A 21264-nucleotide genomic window follows, 5' to 3' on the forward strand; every position below is an offset into this window, starting at 1 on the left:
GACACACAGTCTTAAGTTGTTGTTGTCGGTCAAAACTCGTTATTGTTAGAGCGTGTGTCCCACGCGTGGACACGTGGTACGAGTGAGGCCCTCTCTCAAGACCTTCTCGCACGCGCGAACCCTTGCTTAAAACGCGCGAGTCGTGATAGTCTCGTCATCGTGTAAACTACGTGCGAGTGTCCACAAACCGTGACCAAGTCCTCGTCAGTTTATGCATTTCGATTAAACGTTTCCGCTGTGCTGGCTATTCGCATATTACCACCGGATTATTACCCGTAACGCTAGCTTAACGAATAAAATGGAAAAAGAACCAAACATCTGACTTAGTTGTCCACCGAATTGCGTGAGCGTTCAAGGTTAATTTTCGTTTCTTTACTGGTCTATTTACTGAGGCGGGTCACACTCGCGCGTGTCCTAGCAGTCCCCGCTGAACTACCTTGACAACAGCTGTCAGCATTTCCTATTAAATTATTGGGCTCGCGTATTTACATTTTATTTTATCCAGGAATTAGTAGGTAACTTTTGAAAACATCAGTTTATCAGGTAGAATTTTAGAAAGAACGACAGGTAATTTGAGTACCCCATGTGTAGTAAGGTGCTTATTTAAAGGTGACCGTGCGTTCAGTTTCCAAGGGTATTGAACTACGCCTTAGCTTCCATCCAAACAAGGAAAACCCCGGGCACACACAAGTATTTCTAGTATCTTCGCTTCCCAAATGTTTTTACCTGTGAATAAAAACAATCCGGGGGAACAAGGCATTAAATGAAAACTTGGAGGGTGGGGGTGGTTGTAGTGCTCGGGCCAAAATCATGTTAATCCTGGTTCAGCTGGTTTTGGTCAATCGAATCGCCGAGATAAAAAGAAAAGCGTGCTTGAAAACGTAATGGGGTAAATGAAAGCCAGCCGCAAGCCAGTTATGTTCAGCCAAAGTTTGTTTTTGACTACTCTTTCAAAATATACTACCCCATGCCGGTTTCAATTTATTTTGAGAACCTTATGATCCTTTTCCTTGTACAGGTAAATGTAGACAGTAAGTCATACTGAATATAGAACCAGTCTAGGCCAAATGCCTAGACTCCAATACCCTTTCTCAGACTAATCTGTTTGAAACGGCACAACCCATCTAACCTGCTTCAACGTTAATGTGCTATGTTTCCGTGTATGGTAACGTACGATATGTAATCGATACTATTTAATGATAAAGCAAATGCCACGAAAGGGTTTACAAAAGCGGTACAAGAGCAGGCGTAGTTTCGGCAAAAAAGACAGGAAACGAAGCGTCGCAGCTAACTAAGACTGTGAGTTAGACGCAGTCATTAGAAAGCGACTTTTTGATCGCTGTAGCTTATTTGGAAAAATTTTCTCAAATTTGCGCTTCAAATTTCCCTTTTTAGTGAATTCAATTTACTTCACATGCAGGCAGCGTCACGTCTCTGTTGATCGGATTAGTTTGTTCTTAATTTAGAGGCCACTTGACTTCCCGTTCAACGGACTTTCCTTATTAGGTCGACCGGAAGTATTTCTTCACCAATTTTCCCTTTTGCGCACGAACGAGGAGCACCGGAAACCCATCCAAAGCTAAACGTTTTTATTTACAGGTTTAGCTTCTTGAGCAATCTACACTTCAGGATCGGCAAATACATTACCAAGGTAGGCCGTACGACTTAGAAAAATACTGCTCCTTTAATTTCTCTTTTCTTTTTGTGCGACGACTGTGATTGTCCATAATGCAGTCGCTCGTTTTTTTTTTCTGCTGTTAGGTGTTGAAAAGAACTAATGTACACTTTTGTTTGTGTAATGTCGCGATAAAGAAACGTGTTTCATGTTTTTATATTGTGAATGTTTTATCCGACATTTATTTTTCTTACCTTTATTGCAACGCAACACGGGAAAGCTGATACATCGTAGACCTCCGTTATGGCGAAAGCATTCGAGAGGGACGTCTGTACACAGGCTACAATTGTAGCATTCACTCTATAAAGTTTTAACGGTTTATAATGGTTTATGTTTTTCATTTCTTTTGCCTGTATCATTATCGTCTGTATCGTTTCGTGTGCCTAAGACTAAACTCAGTTTTCTTGGATCGTTGCTCTAGACAAATTCATATCATTGTTTCATCAAGACCTGACCCCATGTAACCTTCTTGGAAACCTGTAGTTTATGCTCGTTCGCACACAGATTGAACGATTTTTAATAGTTTTTGATTGCCACGTTTTTCTTAGCCTCCCCGCAGATGTCGTTTGGTGTTCGTTCGTCACGCATTCATTTCTCCCCCTCTCAGCTCCTTGGGGGAGAAATGAATACGTGACGAACGAACCCCAAAGGACGTCTGCCGGGAGGCTACGTTTTTCTGAACCCAAAAAGATCTTAGAACATGCTTGTTAGAAACCTCTATTTTCCCTCGTCCTTTGATTACATTTCTGCTGTTCTTCTCATAGCTAGGGGCATATCGTGGTCATCAACTTTAATTCAAGTTATTGTTTCTCGCTTACGGCAGAAGAAACAGAGACGACTTTCAGCCCCAAATTGTTCTCAGTATTTCGTGTCATGAAGTTATTAGGCGACCCGGCACGACACGGCAATTGCTAATTTTCAAAGAAACAAAAAGAAAAAATTTCTAAACTTTCAGATGAAGCATCTTAAATGGCACTAGTATTTTTAACTCTCTTTCTTTTTTATATCTTTCAATTTTCCTTTAGCTAGTTGTGTTTTATTACGTCTTGTGACATGAGCAATAATTGTTGCTGTACTTTTTATAAAAGCAATGTTCAGTTGCACGGAAATGACGACATTGTATAAGCAAACATATAAATTTAATGTGATTTCAAAGGTATAACAAGCAACGTAGGCCACAGGATCACCATACTGACTGTGTTCAATTCAGTGTCCGTCTCAGAGGACACCGCTTTGGGGTTTTTAAGTAAATTCGGCTTATGTTAATCTCTATGCATACGGCTGTAATGTCATTGATTTTATAATCAAGCAAAACCAGTTTGCCCATATTTCAGTCTTGATTCATTAGAAGAAAGGGTTTCTTGGTTTTGCGGACGGGTGGAATCGCCTAATTACGTGATACGAAAGATTGAAAAGGACAATTAACAATGGCCACACCACAAAACAAAAGCGAACCAGCAATAGTTTCCGCAACACCAGGAAACACCCCTGAAAGGCGAATCGATTTACCTTGCCCCTCTGATTCTGCCTGAAAGTTACAAGATTTGCGAATTTATTGGAGCTAAGCTGTACGAAAAAGATCTTACCAGTGGCTGATCCAGGGGAGGGGCCGGGGGGGCCGCCCCCCACCCCCTTATTTTTAGAACAAACTGAGGCACTGCTTACGTCCCAATAAAATTTGCAAGCCTCAAAGAATTTTCCTGAATTCCGTTTCCGTGAGCACACACAATAAAAGTATGACGAGGTTTGGCAGAAAAATTTTCGTCCTGCCAGCCGGGTGAAAATTTCTATGCAAATCCTGACTGCATTTTGTCAACTCAAGCCTCCAGTTGGTGTCTTAACTTCTCAGGAATGCGGAAAGAGCCTTTGTATGTGCTCTTTCCAAAATTTATCGGTAGTTTTCAATATCTTGCTAAAAATATCGAGGCATGGTTAAAAACGGGGTATGTGGCGCAAAACGTTTCGAGGCTTTTATCATATTTAGAGCGCCCAGTTATACGCGATCATGTTCAACTAGGAATATCGTCAGTGGGTCAGACTGTTACTCATTATTGCGAAAAACAGCGCATGTATGAGAGTAAGTTTCAAGGCAAAAACTATCCCTTACGGTTGCCCAGGAACAAAATCTGATCCTTTATTTGTATATTTTCTGCAATTTTACTGGAACAGAGTATTTGAGCATTGTATGATAACACTGAACTTTCTCTACCATCTACAGAGGCAATGAAGCCATATGTCTCTGTGTTAGGAATTTCTAGATTTGTCCTTATATGCTGTGCACTTCTTTTCTCGTGGGCTAAAGGAGATAAAACGACGCGAAGATTCGTAGGCCTTCCAGAATCTGGCCAGAGAGTAAGCCACAATGATACAAGTGGAAACAGCAGAACTCTGATTATTCGCCACAATTTACCGGTAAGTCAGGTAGTTCATCGGTCTGATATTTATCCTCAGTGGCATGCTAACCTCTTTTTTCAGGCCCTCCTCTGTCTGATGCGTGCTGCTGCTAAGACCAGCAAACGTTCCCGAACTCGAAGTGGCAAAATTTCTTTTCCTTTGCTGAGGGTCCAAAAATCTCACCCTCTTCAGGCCAGCGGAATTTAATCTAAACTGCACTGAACAGCAAGGCGCTCAATCAAATTAAAGAGCGTTGTAATGAACATTTGCTTGGACAGAACAGGTATAAAGTAGCTCGCTCGCCTTATACAACTCACGTTTTCACAAATCAGAACTGGCATTTCTGTGCAAAGATTGTAACTGATTCCCAGCAGTATTTTGCGTTTCCTGCTTATTTAACATTGAAGGATGATGTTAAGTGTCATTTTGTGCTCGTGTTTGAAGTTTTTCACCGTTTCAGACTTTTACACTGTTACAAATCACGCGTATCTCCATTGTCCAAAAAGCAAAATTGCATGTGAAGATGCGTTGTTATTTCTTGACAGGGGAAGATAATTTTTCACGAGAGTAATGACTTCTGGATTGAACTACAAACGACCATCCCTGACGGACAACTGAATAACTCCGAGGTCAAGGCAACGTACTCGTCCCTTGATAACGAGACTATTTTACTGCAAGTGGTAAGTGCTTCGCTCTATAATCTACCATTTTGTTCCAATCAGAGCAAAACTTGCTTCATATACTTGCCATTCAGCTGTACTGTCTTCACAAAAGCCGACACCGTTTCTTTGTACTGCTCCACCAGTCTGGATCAGTCTGGCTTTGTGTTTCGGTCAGCTAGGGTATTGGCATCAAAGGTTGTTATTCAGTACGGAAGGGGTATTCTCCCGGGTATTCCCTCTCTGTATGAACAATTTTAAAACTTTTCTGATTTCAGTAGTGCGACTTTTAACGGGGATGGGACATAAACCCATCGCCTAAATCCCAACCTGAACGGCCAGGAGTTGCAATTCGTCTGGCCTTTTATCCAAAATCTGCCAAGCACGGTTGAACTCACCAGGGACCGTGGTCCCAACTGGTGCCGCCTCAAAGATCACCAAGGCAAGCAAGAGGCGAGGTGAGGTGAAGTGATCAATGATTAACTACCGTCTTCCGTGCGCTTAGCCTCGAAATGGATGTGCGATTTGATGCACACTATTGTTTAATATTCTGTTTACTGTTTCACAGTACCAACCTGTTTTGCAAAAGCCTGTTGAAGCCAATGAAAAGGACAAGCTTGTACTTATCATTGTTAGCAGCGTGGGTTCTTTTGCTTTTCTCTGTATCATAGTCTCCGCGCTCTGTTATTTTTGTTATTGGAAGAAAAGGCGAACGTTAAAAGCAGATGGAACTACGAAAGAGATACCCAAAGGTTGGTAAAAAGAGGGAACTTTTTTTTTGTAAGATGAATTCTTTTTTCCCAATGATGACCGTTTCTTGAATTGATTAATAATTACCCATCCCCCTCCTAGCAAAAATCACTCTCCTTTAGTTAAAGGTCGATTATTCCTTTGCTGAAATAAACGCCCCTATCAAGTGCTAAAGAAGAAATCCCGTCATTACAATTGTCTCAAAAGGTGGGGTAAAACGGGCAACAAAAAAGTGGAACGTATTTTGCAACGTTGCAGCAAGACGAGTTGAAAAGCGATGTTGCGCGTGTTTCCACCCACAAATCAAACCTAACAAACAGGTTTTCAGAAGTTGCGTGAATACCGACTTCTGATTGGATAGAATAGACCTTTTTACCGATACGGCGGACATATTGAATAAGTTAATTTAAGGAGTATTATGGGATGCTCAGGGGGCATGAGCACATTCCTGTTAGTATTTACAAGCGCCTTTCGGGGCATTCTTTCTTAAAGTTTTCTTAGAATAAGATTGAAATGAGAAAAAAGATCGTTTTCCGTGTTAGGATGTTATAATGATCGCCTTTTTCTCGAGAAATATACGGTGAAAGACCTTATTTCTAATACTAAGCGAGTACAACGGATCTTGCTCATGCCCCCCTTAAATCGAGTCAATTCAATATGGCCGCCGTATCGGTAAAAAGGTGTATTTGGTAAGAGTCACTCAATACGCGGGAGTGACGTCACTTGCTGCAACGAGAAAAACGCGCAACATTTACAGATATTGTTGCAAAAAGAAGAACCACTCTCTATCTTATACAACAACTTTAAGCAACCTTCAATAACGTGATTTGTTGCAATGCGTGTTTGATTCGTAGGTGGTAAAACGCTCAGCATTGTTTTGCACCTCGTTTTACAACAATGTTGCAAAAAATGCTACACGTTTAACGTTTTTGTCGCTTGTCTTAGCCTAGATCACTAAGACGGATATCTTTGAATTGGGCAAGGGTGTCGGTGTTAGAGAAGTGTCCAACTGAGTGATGGCGTACGAAATGCCTTAAGAACGGCAAGGACCAATTCTTGATCTCCGTTTCACTTTAAGATGGTGAACGTCCAGTAGAAGTGTCTGTTTATCAGAGAATTTGTATCGCCCCTGGTTATGAGAGAGATTTTTTAAATAGAATCACGTTTACGGCAAACGGCAGATTAAGGTTAATGGTTTTCAGAATAGAAAATAATCGGGGAAAATCAATTGTACAAATAATTCTCATGGATGAAACTACTGTAGCATGAAACTTGATAAAAATCAAAAGACAAGGGAAGGGAAAACGTGGTCACGTGGTGCAAATTGACGTTTGCCGTTTGTCGTAAACGTGATTCCAAATCTCTCCATTATTTTAACGAAATACACGTCAAAACGTTTGTCCAAATGTCAGTTTTATCTTGCCAAAAGAAAGTGTCGTTTTTAGCTAGTTGCATCTGAAGTCTCTATTATTCTTATTTTCTTCAGAAAATTCAACACCCGACAGTGGTCGTGTCTCACAAGCTCTTTTAAGAAGAAGCCGACCTGCAGGAACTACTCCGTTTATGGTAGTAGCCGTTTGCGCCTGCGTATTACAAGCCCAATTACAGCCCTACAACGTGGACATTAACGTTTTCTTCCCCAAAGGATTTTTGCGCCCGGATTCGAGAGTGTTCTTGAAGTCAGAGAATAATAATGAAGTCCTAGTAATAACAAACGACACAAGTTTAAAAATCGGCGTTTTTGGTAAGCTTTTTGAATTAATTATTGTCTGTGCACTTGTTGTTGTTGTTGCTGTTGTTTTTTAAATAAAAGTACACACACGAGGCCATAGCTTGGGTACAGTCGCCCCTTCTATCGGCGAGATTTTGTTTGGGGGGAAGAGGCGGTTGTACACGGCCTACAGAGGCCCTTGTTCAAGCAGCAAAAATAACCAAGGCTTCAGTTTTTGTTCTCCGTCTCTTGTTACAGCTTAGGCAGATAATACAACCCTGAACTCTCAGCCCTGATCTCCCCACCTGATTTTTCAAGTACTAATTCTCGCTGGGTTGGTTGAAAAATTGTAGAGGTTGATCTTTGTATTTTCCGTGAAATTGTTACTATTTTTAGAAAAGTAATTGACTCTTGAAAATACCATATCTTTTTAAACCAAATAAGCTTTTTAAACCTTTTAATTTTCACATTTGGGCTCTTCCCTGGTTGCTCTTTAAATATTGCTTACTTTTTTGTCATTAAGTTTACTATCTTGCTTAAATTTTCCGGCCAAAAACCGTTACAATCAAAAATCAAAAATTTGTGATTGGTGGAAATACAGACTTCATTTATCCTGCAAAGGTTTAACTCAGCCGGATAAAAATTGCAAAACTAGTTAGCTTGTAGCTGACCGTTTGTGATTGTCAAGATCAAGCCGACCAGAAAGGTAACCACATCTTTTTACCCTACCTTTCAGATGTAGCTGATGCTGGCCTCGTTTCCGAGAATCGATGCTCAGCTAAAAACCTGACATGTGTCAATGGAGCCTGTGATCCATTGGCGGGAAAATGTGTTTGTCCAAGAAAAATGAGAGCTAAGAAAGATAAAGAAGGACAAGCACGCTGTGTGTATAGTAAGTTGTGCATTGTTGATAACAGGAGCGGAAGGATTTACTGTCAAGCCAAGTCAGGCGTTCCACAGTGGATTGTATTGATGAATTGATCATTTTGAGGATTAAATCCTTTAGTCTCCTCCAATCTCAGATTCACATCTTGATTCTTGCATACATGATTCTGGAACGAGGTCCATTATATTTCTCTGTAATAAGTTTTCATGATACCGAAACAACATTTTGTTCCCCTACAAGTCATTTTGGAATGAGTTCATTCCGGTTTTAAATATCTGAATAAAATTCACGTTCTGGTATGAAAATTCCTTCTCGTATTATATATGTACACTGAAAACGAACTTTTATCTCGGACTGAATACTGGACAACTACTCTTACAGGAATGTAAGTGTAAATTTCGTTCCCAAATAGCGGCAACGACCTCAGAACGGATTGAATCTTTAAAATAGTCAGGTTATTTATCAAATCTATGGGGGTAGCGTACCGTGCTGGCTTGACAGTAAAACGATAACACTATCGCAGTAACACTATTGCATGAACATGGTGTGATTGGTTTTTGGTTTTACAGGCTTGTGCGAATTAATCATATTTTCTGCTTTTTAAAGGATGCGATGAAAAATGCCAGAAAGGTTTCTTTGAAGTGTCCCCGTGCAACCATACTCAACCCGCTGTCTGCAAAAGTAAGTTGAATCACTTGAGATCGTTTGATTGGTATAAAAAATGGCTTGCTCTCACGAAAAGCAGAAAGACGTTGGCGTTGCCTTTAAAGAAAAAGCGCCTAAAAGTGGTTGCTGGGCATTTGTTTGAGCAACTGTAATATGCTCGGCTCATAAACAGTATTTGGCCTTTTTATTTTCAGAATGCAGACCCCTGTGTAGCTTTCAAGAATTCGAGTCGGCTCCATGTGCTGGAAAAACAGACAGAAAATGCACCGGTACGTTGAAATGAGTCAATTGTGCAATCACGCCTGACGCCGGCATTGTACCCTTAGGGCTATCCATTAAATATACACACCTTCCCCCACAGCCGGGCGCAGTTTTCTGAAGATTTAAACCAAAAAATGGAATTTCTGAAGGTTGTGGGACTGAAGACCAGATTTTCTGAGGGGGAGTAGTAGAAAAGCCGAAAAAATACATAATCTATCAGGACACATCACTCACATTTTCTGAAGGAATATGTGTTCATCAATACATTTTTTCTGAACACTTTGGGGGGGGGGGGGGGAATAAGCATTTTTCTGAGAGCTAGGAAAATTTCAAAGTAGTTCGTTTGACGGAATGGTTATATTAAATGGAATAGTCCCTAATTTATAAAGGTAGGTCAGGCTCATGGGTTTTTATTGTATTTCTCAGACATTTCTCAACTTCCTCCAATTAAAGTTTCTTCAAATGTTGTCTACGAAGATGTTCTAAAGGTGAGTACTCTAAATCATCGTCATTTAAATTAACCGGCACCCCTCTCCACATTCCTTTACGTAGGAACATGATCAATTCCTGTGAAGTAGTGCTTTTCAGTCCCGAAAGTTGCGGAGATAATTTGAGAAAACCGGTAACTGTGTTCGGGATTAGAGCGTAGGGAGGGGTCATTAATTGCGGGACTGCTAAGCTCATTTTGGTTACATGAATATTTTTGGAGGAAACCTTGGATAGGATTAGCTGAACTTAGCCTACAGAGCAGGGTTTTTTTAACGAAAGCTCAAGGGTGCATTGATCGCGGTCGCCATCTTACATGTAAAAGCAGTTGAAAAACAAAGGAAGGTGGGGCGGTTTCAACGTCCAAGGTGGCCGGAGAACATTTGTATCATCGTTCACACAGCAAAATACGCCTGCTTTGCAGCTTAAGCTGAACTTGAACATTCCGTGAGTTTAGACTCTGAACCTTAACTGGAGCTCTAAAACTTTATGCTGGCGAAGTACCCTGTCACTGAAGAGGAGCATAGCCTGTAAGCTGATGTTTGTGCCATTTCCCGGCTTTTTTAGCGCTCTGATTTCTGTTAGATGTTTTTGTTTCCCTCTTTCAAGGTCAAGGATGATCCACCGGTCAGTCAAGTAATATCAAACATCTCAAAAGACTCGACAACGTGGCTAAATAGAACAAGTGGCCTGGCAATTAAGCTCAAAATGTTACGAGTGGATTTCAGTACGACATTTAAAGAAGTCAACCATGAAGTTAATGATAACGACATGTTGTCCAAAGACTCCACGTCGCAAGCTGTTTTGAGAAATTTTTGCGGTTCTCCGATTCCAGATTTTTATAGCATTAGTTTGCAAGAATCCGTGGATAAAGTAAGGTTTATCAAGGGCCATCCGCAGTCACCTTGCCCTAGTTATGACGGTAATCCGTCCAAAATACCAGTTGCGAGAAATTTACTTTCCTGCAATGGTGCCGAAAATCCAGTTTTAAGGCTGTTTGGGGAGAAGAACTCGCCAGAAGACCTCTGGAAGGAAGAAAAGTCTCAAGAATGCTACAACAATAAGCAGAGTTGTGCCATCTGTAGAGAGAGGTGTACAGCACTCTCGAGAAACGACCCAATATGCAATGTTACAAAGGAAGATCTCCAGCGTGAAAACAAGCAGGATTATGGCGAGCACTTCACGTATTGTTTCGATTGCTGCTTTCAAGCGAATTGCATTTGTAGTAACTGCCCATGCTCTCTGTACAACACTTCATGCCTTACATCGCAAGTGACATGCGTTGAAGCCAAGCATTTTACCGTTCCCATTCAACCTATTTTCCCAAAACTGGGAGATTTTAAATGCCACGTTGAAATTTCACGAGGTCCCGTGTTCGAGTTGGAAGCATCGGTGTGGAAAGACAAGGCGCTCTTGAGGAGAATTGAAACCAGCGAGAGAAACAATAGTCAAGGCGCTGGAGAAGGACGTGATTATGGCTTCATGGTGTTGACGCGCCCTTCCTTTCTGAGAAACGACATAACAAAGGATATCCTCATAAGCGGTAAGGCTGGTGACAAGAAATTTAATGTGGGGTTGTACAAATTGGAGGAAGAGCTGTCAGCCCAAGGTGCCACTCGTAGGCTTTACATTCAACCGAAAGAACCGTTTATAATCAACTCAAAATCGTGGCCCAAAGAAAACTGCCAAACCATGGAGACGGAAAATTTTATCACCATAAAACCGAGTAGATCGATTAACAACTTTCAAAGTTTCTCCAGTCTTACCGCAAAGATCGCTTACGAGCACAACGAACGAGTGTATAAAGTTTATAACAACTCCGGTTCACATTACGTTCATGTTGAGCTACCTCAGGGACGTTCTGTGTTGAAATACGCGTTTCCGGAAACGGTGGTGTTGAACGACCGGTCTTTCGCAGGACGGCTTTTAAAGAACAGAACATTCTGGACCATCCGTCTGACAGGACGCGTTAGCTCGTGCCCAGGATTTTTCGTGGTGAGGTTGACGGACCAAGATCGCCCGGATGTGGAAGTTTATCATTACGATATTGGTGAGTTGGTGCATGTGAACCTTGGACAGTATATATTGTAGCTCAAGCGGTCAACAGTAGCGATGAAAATGTGAAGAGAAGTGACAGAAATGCATTTGTTAAAACGCATGAATTGATGAAATCTATTTTTCAAGCGTTTCGAAATATTTTTTTCGTCTAAATTGTACTTCTTTCATGGAAGTTTTAAATTTTAGGAAAACTGACATATGTTCGCCAGGGCTGAAAATATTTTCTACCTTTTTTCTACTAAGTATAAGTAGAAGTGTACTGTTATAGCTGACTAGAGCACTGAACTTCAAATCTGAAACTGACACTTCCCTTCAGTTTTACGAACACTGAAGAGAAATGCATTTGTAGAAACACATGAAACCGATCTTTTAAGCTGATCATCGTATACGATTCGAAATCTGATAATACCCTGGGAGCAGTTTTGCCGATAAACTTTGTTCCTAATCGCTGACAATACATTTTTTTTCACGATGCCCACCATCTTTGCACGCGCTTAATGACTGATGGCATAAAATCAATGTGGTCTCTAAGGGGGCAAACAACTGAAAAAATATGCCAACGCAAGAAATGACGGTTGAGTTTGTTTATTCTAGAAAACAGAAAATAAAGAACTTTACATCTTGAAGAAGATAATGGCAAATTATGGTTGGAAGTGATCAATGTTACTTTTGTGGATGCAGTAGCGACCGTAGATGTCCTCATAGCAAACAATAGTGACGTAAATCTTATCAAAACTTGAACTATAAAGTTTGCATGACTATCAAATCGTCGTCACGCTTTAAAAGAATAAACAAACTTCGACCGCGATTACTCATATTGGTATTTTTTTTCATTTGTTTGCCCCCTGAAATACCACTTATTTTATCTTATCAATTTAAAGCGTGTGCAGAGATGGCGGGTATGGTGACTGAATAAAGTCTAATTGACTTTTCTTTTCAACAGCCATAACGACGGAGGACTGTTCATTTCTTGTGGAGTTTCATCTTCCATCAAGTGGAGACACTAATTCTATCGACAAACAGTTCGTCGTACGACTGACAGATTCGCGCAAAACCCTGAAGGTTATTCTTGTGAGTCCAATGGGGATACCCGACATCGTAATTCCGAACATTGACGACGACTTTGACGTCACAAAACTTGAAGTGTTAATTCCTTTCAGCAGTGCCGTCGGGGGGATGATGATAGTACTGATTGCAATCTTAATCTACGGCTACAAAACGCGCCCAAAAGATGCACACCACCGCGATAGAGACAACCAACTCCATTTCCGACATGTGTTGTTCGTCGTTTGGTTTGTCGGTATGAGACTTTTGAAAAGTTTCCTCCTGACATTGACTGTGTTTTCCGTCATCCTCACTGCCATTCACTATACAAACGTAAGGACCTTACAAAAATACAGAACGTTTCACGAAGAACAGAAAGACCTGGAGAGGGCCTTTATGGAACAGATGGACGCACACAGGGTACAAGAAATTAACCGCCAGTGGTCAGTTCTTGGCAAAGGAAAGCTGATCTGCGATCAAAAGTTAAAAGAGCTGAATATATTTCTGGAGAAATACTTCAAAGAGATGAAAGAAAGGCAGGAAGAGGAAATGAGAAGAAAATACATTATTTTGGCCGCTAAACATCGAATCGATAACCAGTTTAAAGAGGCGAGAGTGAAATTTGAAAGAGAGAGAAAGCGGATGAACGAACAATTATCGTCTTACTCTAGAGAACTTAATTCAAGGCTGTCACAGATCCAAAACAAAATAGAGAGTAGTTTCTGGTTAAAAGCAGCACGCGGACTGTACAAAGTTTTAAACGGAATTGCCAAGACATTTGGAAAAAGCATGAAACCTTTTATCCGCTGGGTTGGCCTATCAGTAAGTTTTCCGAACGTTCAAGTCAGCCTGCCATCTTTCGATGATCTTTTCGACGATTTCGCCTTGAGCTCCTTAACTGCGCACGATTCAGAATCAAACTCCTCTTTTATCGAAGATGTTTTTAAATCAGATACAAAAATAAGCATCAAGGAAATGTCCGTCCCAGAACTGAACATATCTAGTCCTTTTAGCAAAGGAAGGGCCAAAGAATTGCTTGCTTTAGACTGGATCGTGCAATTATACCAGAGCGGAATATTCACCGTCATTTTCATTGTGTTGGACAGTTTGTGGTTTATATATCGCCACAGCAAAACGTATCAACTCGCTGTAGTACTTATTCACGGCTTTCCTAAGATCTACCAGCTGGAACAAATACAGATGAAAGAGGAAAAGAAAGAAAAGAAAAAGAAGAAAAAGGAAGACAAACTGCAACAGAAAGCGAGAAACGAAAATGACGATGGGAATGAGGAAAATTCTATTGAGAAGCAAGAAAAATCCAGCAAGGGGCAAGACAAAATAAATGGGGAAACTGAGATTCAAGAGCTAAAACATCTACAGGAGGAAGAGGAAAAGAAAGGAAAGACGAAAACGAAGAAAAAGGAAGACAAGCTGCAACCGAAAGGTCCGAAAAAAACGAGAAGGGAAAATGAAGATCTAAAGACGATTGATAGTAAGGAAAATTCTCTTCAGCTGCAAGAAAGATCTGGCAAGGGAAAAGACAAAATAAATTCGGAAACTAAGATTCAAGAGCCAGTACGTATACAGAAGGAACAGGAAAAGAAAGAAAAGAAGACAAAGGAAGACAACCTCGAGAAGATAAATGCGAAAAAAGCCAGACAGGAAAAAGACAAAGGGAAGGCGATTGATTGTAGCAAAAATTCGATTGATATGCAAGAAACATTTATCGAGGGCAAGAACAAAATAAATGCAGAGAGAGGGGAAAAAACAACAGAATCTCGTGATATGACTTCCGAACAAGATGTAAATACAAAACCCACTGAAAAAGAAATAGTCAATGAACAAGATGAAATCGATGGCTCCGAGAACCAGAGGAATTCCAGTAAGTTTGGTGGAGACGAACCTAAATGGAAAAAGGGGATTTACCATGGTCTTAAAGGAGTTGATCTACTAAACACAGCATTTGTTAAGTTCCTTGTCAAACTCAAAGAACTGAATTATCAGGTGAGGTCAGTTTTTGTGTTTTCAGACAGGGTTCGTACAGGTTATGGAAAACCTGGAAAGTCACGGAATTTAGGAATTTCATTTTCAAGGCCTGGAAAGTCGTGGAATTTAATTGTCGGTCCTTGAAAGTCATGGAAAAATTAAAGTTTTGTTTGGTATATTAGTCACTGCAGATGTCAAAGCAAGGATGACGTAAGATAAAGAGGAGTAATTAGACTGCGCGAACGGCACGCATTTTTATGGATACCAGAGTTTGTTTCTGTTGAACTGTTTTAAAAGGTAAAAAAAAGTAAAGTTTTGAAAATTTTGAAAATTTTCGACAATGACAGCTAAATCTTAGGTGATAGGAAACTACAAAAGGTCATGGAAAAGTCATGGAATTTGAAGAACTCAAAAGAGTACAAACCCTGTCAGATGTACTTACCAAGGACTCGGTAAAATGCGCAGCACAGATGCGAGGACTTTAGTTTCATCAGTCGGTGCCCTCCATTATATACACGCTGACGTTGGGTCGACTGATCAATATGCTTGCCGAGGACAGCCCACCCTACAAGCAGAGCCTCTTTTTGTCTTCTTGAGAGTGAGGAGGAGAAAAGGAGGTTCTACCTGAATCGCGTCAAACCTTTAAGTTGCCTCAGCCCCCAACTTTTGGACAAGTCAATCTCGTTTTTTAAGTCGTCAAACTGATTTTTTCGATTGCGAGCATCCGTTTATTACTGCAAGGAGCTCAAAAGTGTGACCGCTTTTGATTTATTCACATACTGCACATTCTTTCGTGCAGATTCAATCCAATTAGAAGTCAGCTGGAAACTGCCCTCGTCTTCTGATTGGTTAATTAGGGAGTTTAAGATACGGAGACTACGGACTACGAACTACGGCTGGACGAGCGTTGTCCTTTGTTCGTAGCACTGGGTTGAGTCGTGCAAATATAGAACGTTAAGATTGCACTACAGACAGTAAACTACGAGAGAAGAGGCGGACAGGGAAACAAGACGCAAAGATTTTCTTGTTTTCATCACAGTTCACAAAAATGCAAGTCAGTTTTGCATGTGATCTTATCTTTAGAACAATGAACAAATTCTTCCATACTTGAAGGAAGCAATTACGTCGGGTGAAATTGGTAAACAAAGTTTTGGTTACACAGGTTTTATTTTTTCGCCCATGAATACTTGTGTCAAATATTAAAGAAATAGACAGAAATAGTAATAGGTCATTTATTAGATTTAGAGGATGGACTTCTCCGACTACTGATCTGATGTAGTGTTGAAGTATTGAAATGCCGAGTTTCGATTGTCTCGAAGATGTTTACATCATTTTCATTCAGCAAATGGCGCGATTCAAAAACTCGCATAAACAAAGGTTACACACGTAGAAAGACACAATGATCAATTCGACCAAACATTGGAACTTTTCAAGTGCGAAGAGAAAGTAAATTACCTGCATGATTTCTCTTCTCCTACGCCGTCAATCTGAATTCTGCGTATAAACATCTGAGCTTAGCTAGAAAGATTTGAATCACAACAGTCGATTAAAAGCGTAAATCTGAGCAGAAATTAGACGCAACTTACATATTTCGCTTCCCTTTCACTTAAAGCAGGTGAATTGAAAACTTTTTTACGAAAAGATGAGATTCTTGAGTTACCGGACGGCAAAATACGAGCAAAATGTTCTCCGTAGTCGCGACTACGCGAAACAGCTCAACAACTCACCGTAGCCGCAGGACTACGTACGCGGGAAAAATGAACAGTCACGTGGTTTTGATCATGCGCAGTAGCATGTTTATCCGTAGTCGTAGTCCGTAGTCGCCGTATCTTAAACTCCCTAATGTTTGCATGAAAGAATGTGAACTAATAAAAGGAGGTCACACTTTGAGGCTCCTTGCTGTAATAAACCCATAGTCATAACTGAGCCCGCTGTTCCAAGCGCGCGGCTGTTAGGCCTGTGTTCGAAACTAAATCCTAGGAACATTCCGCGCGTGCTCGACAAATATCATACTCGGTTCATGGAGAGTCTTTCTCGAGTACGACAAAATCAAGTAACTGAAATTAAGTCTCTGCTAGCAGGGTGAGGACAGCCTTAACATATATAAAACATGAAACGTTCCTGTCCAGAGGAGGGCCCAAAACCAACTAAACAGATCATTTTCTGACATTTTTTCTTCCTTAGATCAACAACACCAATCTGGTTCCGATGTGCGTGCTCTCGGTGATTGCCATTTTGTCCGTATATGTTGTCATAGTAACCGCTAAACACTCCATGAACGTGGAAACGTTGGAAGTGGTTGGATATTTCGACCTCAAGATGGCACCTCTGCTAACAATGAGAAAGATTGTCAATACACGAATAACTTCGAGTGCGTTTTTGGTTAATGAGGTCCACATTCCCTACTACGAGAACAGGTAACTGAGTTACGCGGGGCGCCTAGTTCTAGGGTATTTACCATTTACACAAACCACCCGGGTGGAAATCAGTGACGGATCTAGTGAAGGGGCCCGCCCCGCCCCCTTATTTTTAGACCAAAATGAGGCCCGAGGGACCGAAAAAAGTGGTCACCATAAGCCCCAATATCCACATACAAATTCTCCAAACTGGTCTCTATAAATTTCCATAAAAAAATAAGTTGAGAGAATTTGGTAGAAGATCAGAGCATTTTCTCTTAGGTGATCATTTTATTAACTCTCACAACCTTTTCTCTTAATTGTGTATTGATATTGTTAGGAGAGAATTGATGTTGGTCACTTTTGGGACTTAAAGGGCTAAGTGAATGATCAATCAAAATGAAGTTCGTTTGTAGCGTATGTATTAGGGCAACAAATAAGAATTGAAATGTTTAGTCCCATGTAAGGGAATCCAGGACAGTCTTGGACTCTGGACTCCACGCTGTGGATTCCGGATTCCAGGTTCTGGATTCCAGTCTTTGTCAGTAGAGCTTGGATTCTGGATTCCAATCTTTAGTGGGATTCTGGATTCTCTGAGCTGTATTCCGCATTCCAAAACCCAGGATTTCGGATTCCACAAGCAAATTTCCCCTACGCAGAGTGGAATGTTGATATTAGGGCCTGAAGGGTTAAATAACACGCCCAACGAACTACCCTATGGTTTACAAGGATGCGTGACTAGGTACGAATGCCTTTAGGGAAGTAAGCCCGGGATTACAAAGTCGTTCTACTTTTGCAAAGAAGCATAGAGGTAAACAAGTAGAAGGCGATTTTGTTTAGCCCTCTCCGCGCGCTTTTGAGTTTACAAGGTTGCGCTGTCTCTGCTAAATCTGCCTAATGCCTGGAACGGCCTCTTGTCAACTACCCTTTTGCTTGCCGAGAATGATATAAAACGTGCCGAACAGAGAGGGAACTTCCTTCCAAGCTGAAAAAGCCCATGTTTTTATCCTTTCATTTCCAGGGTGAATGCCAGGATTACTTTTTACAGGAAAAAAGCTAAAATGTATCAAGCGTACCAATGCTCTAAGGCTGACCTGTACAATGAGGAGTATTGCTCGTGGAGAGAAGAAGAAAGTTGCCAAGGAGTTGGTGCTTATAATCAGGGCTTCCTCGATAACTTGACTCAGTTTGAATGTAGCTTAGAACCTGTCTTGGCTCAAAGGTGATCACCGTATTTTAACTCCTCCTCCTCCTCCTCCTCTTGCTCCTCCTCCTCCTCCTCCTCCTCCTCTTGCTCCTCCTCCTCCTCCTCCTCCTCCTCTTGCTCCTCCTCCTCCTCCTCTTGCTCTTCCTCTTGCTCCTCCTCCTCCTCCTCCTCCTCTTGCTCCTCCTCCTCCTCCTCCTTCTCTTGCTCCTCCTCCTCCTCCTCCTCCTCTTGCTCCTCCTCCTCCTCCTCCTCCTCCTCTTGCTCCTCCTCCTCCTCCTCCTCCTCGTCTTGCTCCTCCTCCTCCTCCTCCTCCTCCTCTTGCTCCTCCTCCTCCTCCTCCTCCTTTTTCTCTTGCTCCTCCTCCTCCTCCTCCTCCTCCTCTTGCTCCTCCTCCTCCTCCTCCTCCTCCTCCTCTTCCTCCCCCTCCTCCTCCTCCTCCTCCTCCTCTTGCTCCTCCTCCTCTTCCTCCTCCTCCTCTTGCTCCTCCTCCTCCTCCTCCTCCTCCTTCTCCTCCTCCTCATCATCATTATCATAATCGTCATCATCACCATCACCATAGTCATCATCATCATTATTATTGTCATCATCATCATCACTATTATCAACATCATCATCTCCATCATCAACACCATCTTCATCATCGTCATTATCATCATCACCATCATCATCGTCGTCGTCGTCGTCGTCGTCTTCATCACCATAATCGTTATCATCTTCATAACATCATTAATTCACCTTCATGGGAAGCAACATGAACATGCTACACAAGCTAAAGCATCATAATCCACGTCATACCTCTTTGTAAATTCAGTCATCATGAGTTTCCTGTTCTTCCGTAGCCTAGCCAACGGAGGCGAGTCTGAGTAATTAGGGCACATATGTATTAAAAAGTGACTAATGTACGGTGGAGTAGAATCTTGGAAACCAGATCGTAATGAAATTGCGGCGAAAAAAACCGTATTTATGTCTCTTGATACCTAAGTAAAGTTCTTGGTTAACATTTTTTCTTTCATTTCAGGTTCATAAAGTTCGACCGATTCCGCTATAAAGAGAGGCACAAGAAGGCGATATCACCTTACGTGGCTGCTCTCCAAGGTCTCATCCTGGATACTTTCTACATGATCTTAATTGTTATCGGAATTTTCATCGTTTTCAAAATCCTGGGTATCGCCGTGTTCCTGTTGCTTAAAAAGTTTGATCTTGTACGGCAAGTAAAACACTACCAGACCAATCAAGACATCACGAGAGAAATGGCCGTTCCCCATTGCATTAAATATCCTTCATCGGAACAAATCGAAAGAGAGATCAGACCCATTCAATTGTCTGAGGAGATGAGAAGAAAATTTGGCCCTACTGTCCGAGAGGGGTACAGCACTCAGTGGGTCAAGTAGTACAGTCTGTTTCTCTACCGTACACGCAATCCATGATTTCATATAAAGTATACTGTAAATACAACAAAGTCGATTTATACTTGAGACGAAAGATGGGACATCGTACAAATTGGTCGAGGGCGTGATAGATTTGTTTTATTTACATTTGAACCTCTATTGATTAGGGGACACATTCTATTTAGTGGCCAGCTACTGCATGGAATCCCGGAAGACAATGCATTAATGTGGTTTTCGGTCTTCATTCATTTCCATCTTTTTGGCATCTCCTCTCCTCAACTGTGGAACGATATGCCTCCAGAAATAGGATCTTGCGTCAATTTATGACTTTAGGAAAAAATCCCAAGACTTGTCTTTTCAGGAGAGCATTTTTAACAAAAAAGTATTACTTTTCAATATTTTTAATATTTTATCCATCATTGTAGTTTTGTATTTTTCTTTTTTAAAAGAAAAATAAGTGTTAAAACACTTATTGGAAAGCGGGGTTAAGCGCTAACGGAATTTTTTTATCACAGAGGGAGAAACATTTTGTTTTTTTTTCTTTTGTTATAACTCTACAGGTTCGTACAGAGTCTTGAATTCCTGAAAAAGTCTTGAAATTTGCCCAGCTTTATAAGTATTTTTTTTTTCGTTTTGGTCAAATCTTAATCAGTCTAGACCATAAGTTTGCAGCGCATCATGAAAAAAGCTTTGTTTAGTCCTGTGTTTTTTAAAATCTCTAATTATCACCTATTTGATAACCTTGAGTCTGGAAAAATAAATTAATGTTTTGGAAAAAAATCTGGAAAGAAATCTTGAATTTTGGATCCAAAAATCTATACTATCCCTGTATATAGTCTAGTTGATTGTTTATCATATTTCAATGATAGATATGCTTTTCAAGATTTAATCTGTAAATGAGAAAGTATCTGCTGCGATATTTATGATGTACAGTAGATTTTTTAAAGTTTTCTTTGAGTTCATAAAGATTATATTTTTGTAAATAATGTAAATAAATATTGAAATGAAGGATTTTCTTCCAAATGATAAAATTCATCATTGTCATCACCATCTTCATCGTCGTCGTCGTCATTATTATTAGTAGTATCATTCTCTTTAAGCTGCCACTTCTCCCTTCAGTGAGGATGGCGCTTAATTGAGGTGTGACGCCGGTTTATACCGGTAATAGAGTCCGTGGGATGTTCAGTGGCAGTTACTTGTGTCTGTGTATGGAGATCTTCTTATTTCATTTACATAATTTTTAACTGTAATCAGTTCTTTCCTATACTACTATTCAGTGTAAAAGTTAAAACATGCAAGTGTTAATACGAACACTTCGGGCCTTAGCCTTTACCCGTAAACTTGTCAATAGATTTCCCTTTAGCTGCTTATTCAGGATTAGACTTTAGTCTGCTATTGATGGGTTAAAAGGCGAGTTCTGGCAACCAGTTGTGTGTTTAGCACCCTGGTCTGGCCCAAGCTCTTTGGCCGGGCGTGACGTAAACCTTGCTTTGTTACACATCTTTCTGCTTTCATGATCATTTGCATGTGAAAAACAGAAAGGTACTGGTCATCTCTAGCCTCACTTCTGTTCAAAAGCCAGGACACTAAGTAAAGACAACGGTAAAGGATAACAATGACCGACGGTAACGTGAGCGTAAAATTGAAAGCGCGCGTTTTTGCCAAATTTTATGGAAATTTGCCATATTTTAACTTTT

At 40.8% G+C, this 21264-nt stretch overlaps 1 protein-coding gene across 1 annotated transcript; it reads left to right on the forward strand.

The window, feature by feature from the left end:
• The first annotated feature begins 1573 nt into the window (after positions 1 to 1573).
• On the forward strand, positions 1574 to 20511 carry LOC140937745 (uncharacterized). The gene is made up of 14 exons (XM_073387307.1): positions 1574 to 1651; positions 3894 to 4087; positions 4615 to 4749; positions 5297 to 5480; positions 6965 to 7222; positions 7926 to 8081; positions 8682 to 8756; positions 8936 to 9010; positions 9429 to 9490; positions 10098 to 11538; positions 12490 to 14594; positions 16761 to 16993; positions 17994 to 18194; positions 19198 to 20511. Exons 2-14 carry the CDS (start codon positions 3899 to 3901, stop codon positions 19568 to 19570), a joined length of 5487 nt encoding a protein of 1828 aa, XP_073243408.1. The 5' UTR covers positions 1574 to 1651; positions 3894 to 3898; the 3' UTR covers positions 19571 to 20511.
• Positions 20512 to 21264: the final 753 nt, after the last annotated feature.

Source organism: Porites lutea, chromosome 5 (genome assembly GCF_958299795.1).
Source record: "Porites lutea chromosome 5, jaPorLute2.1, whole genome shotgun sequence".
NCBI lineage: Eukaryota > Metazoa > Cnidaria > Anthozoa > Scleractinia > Poritidae > Porites > Porites lutea.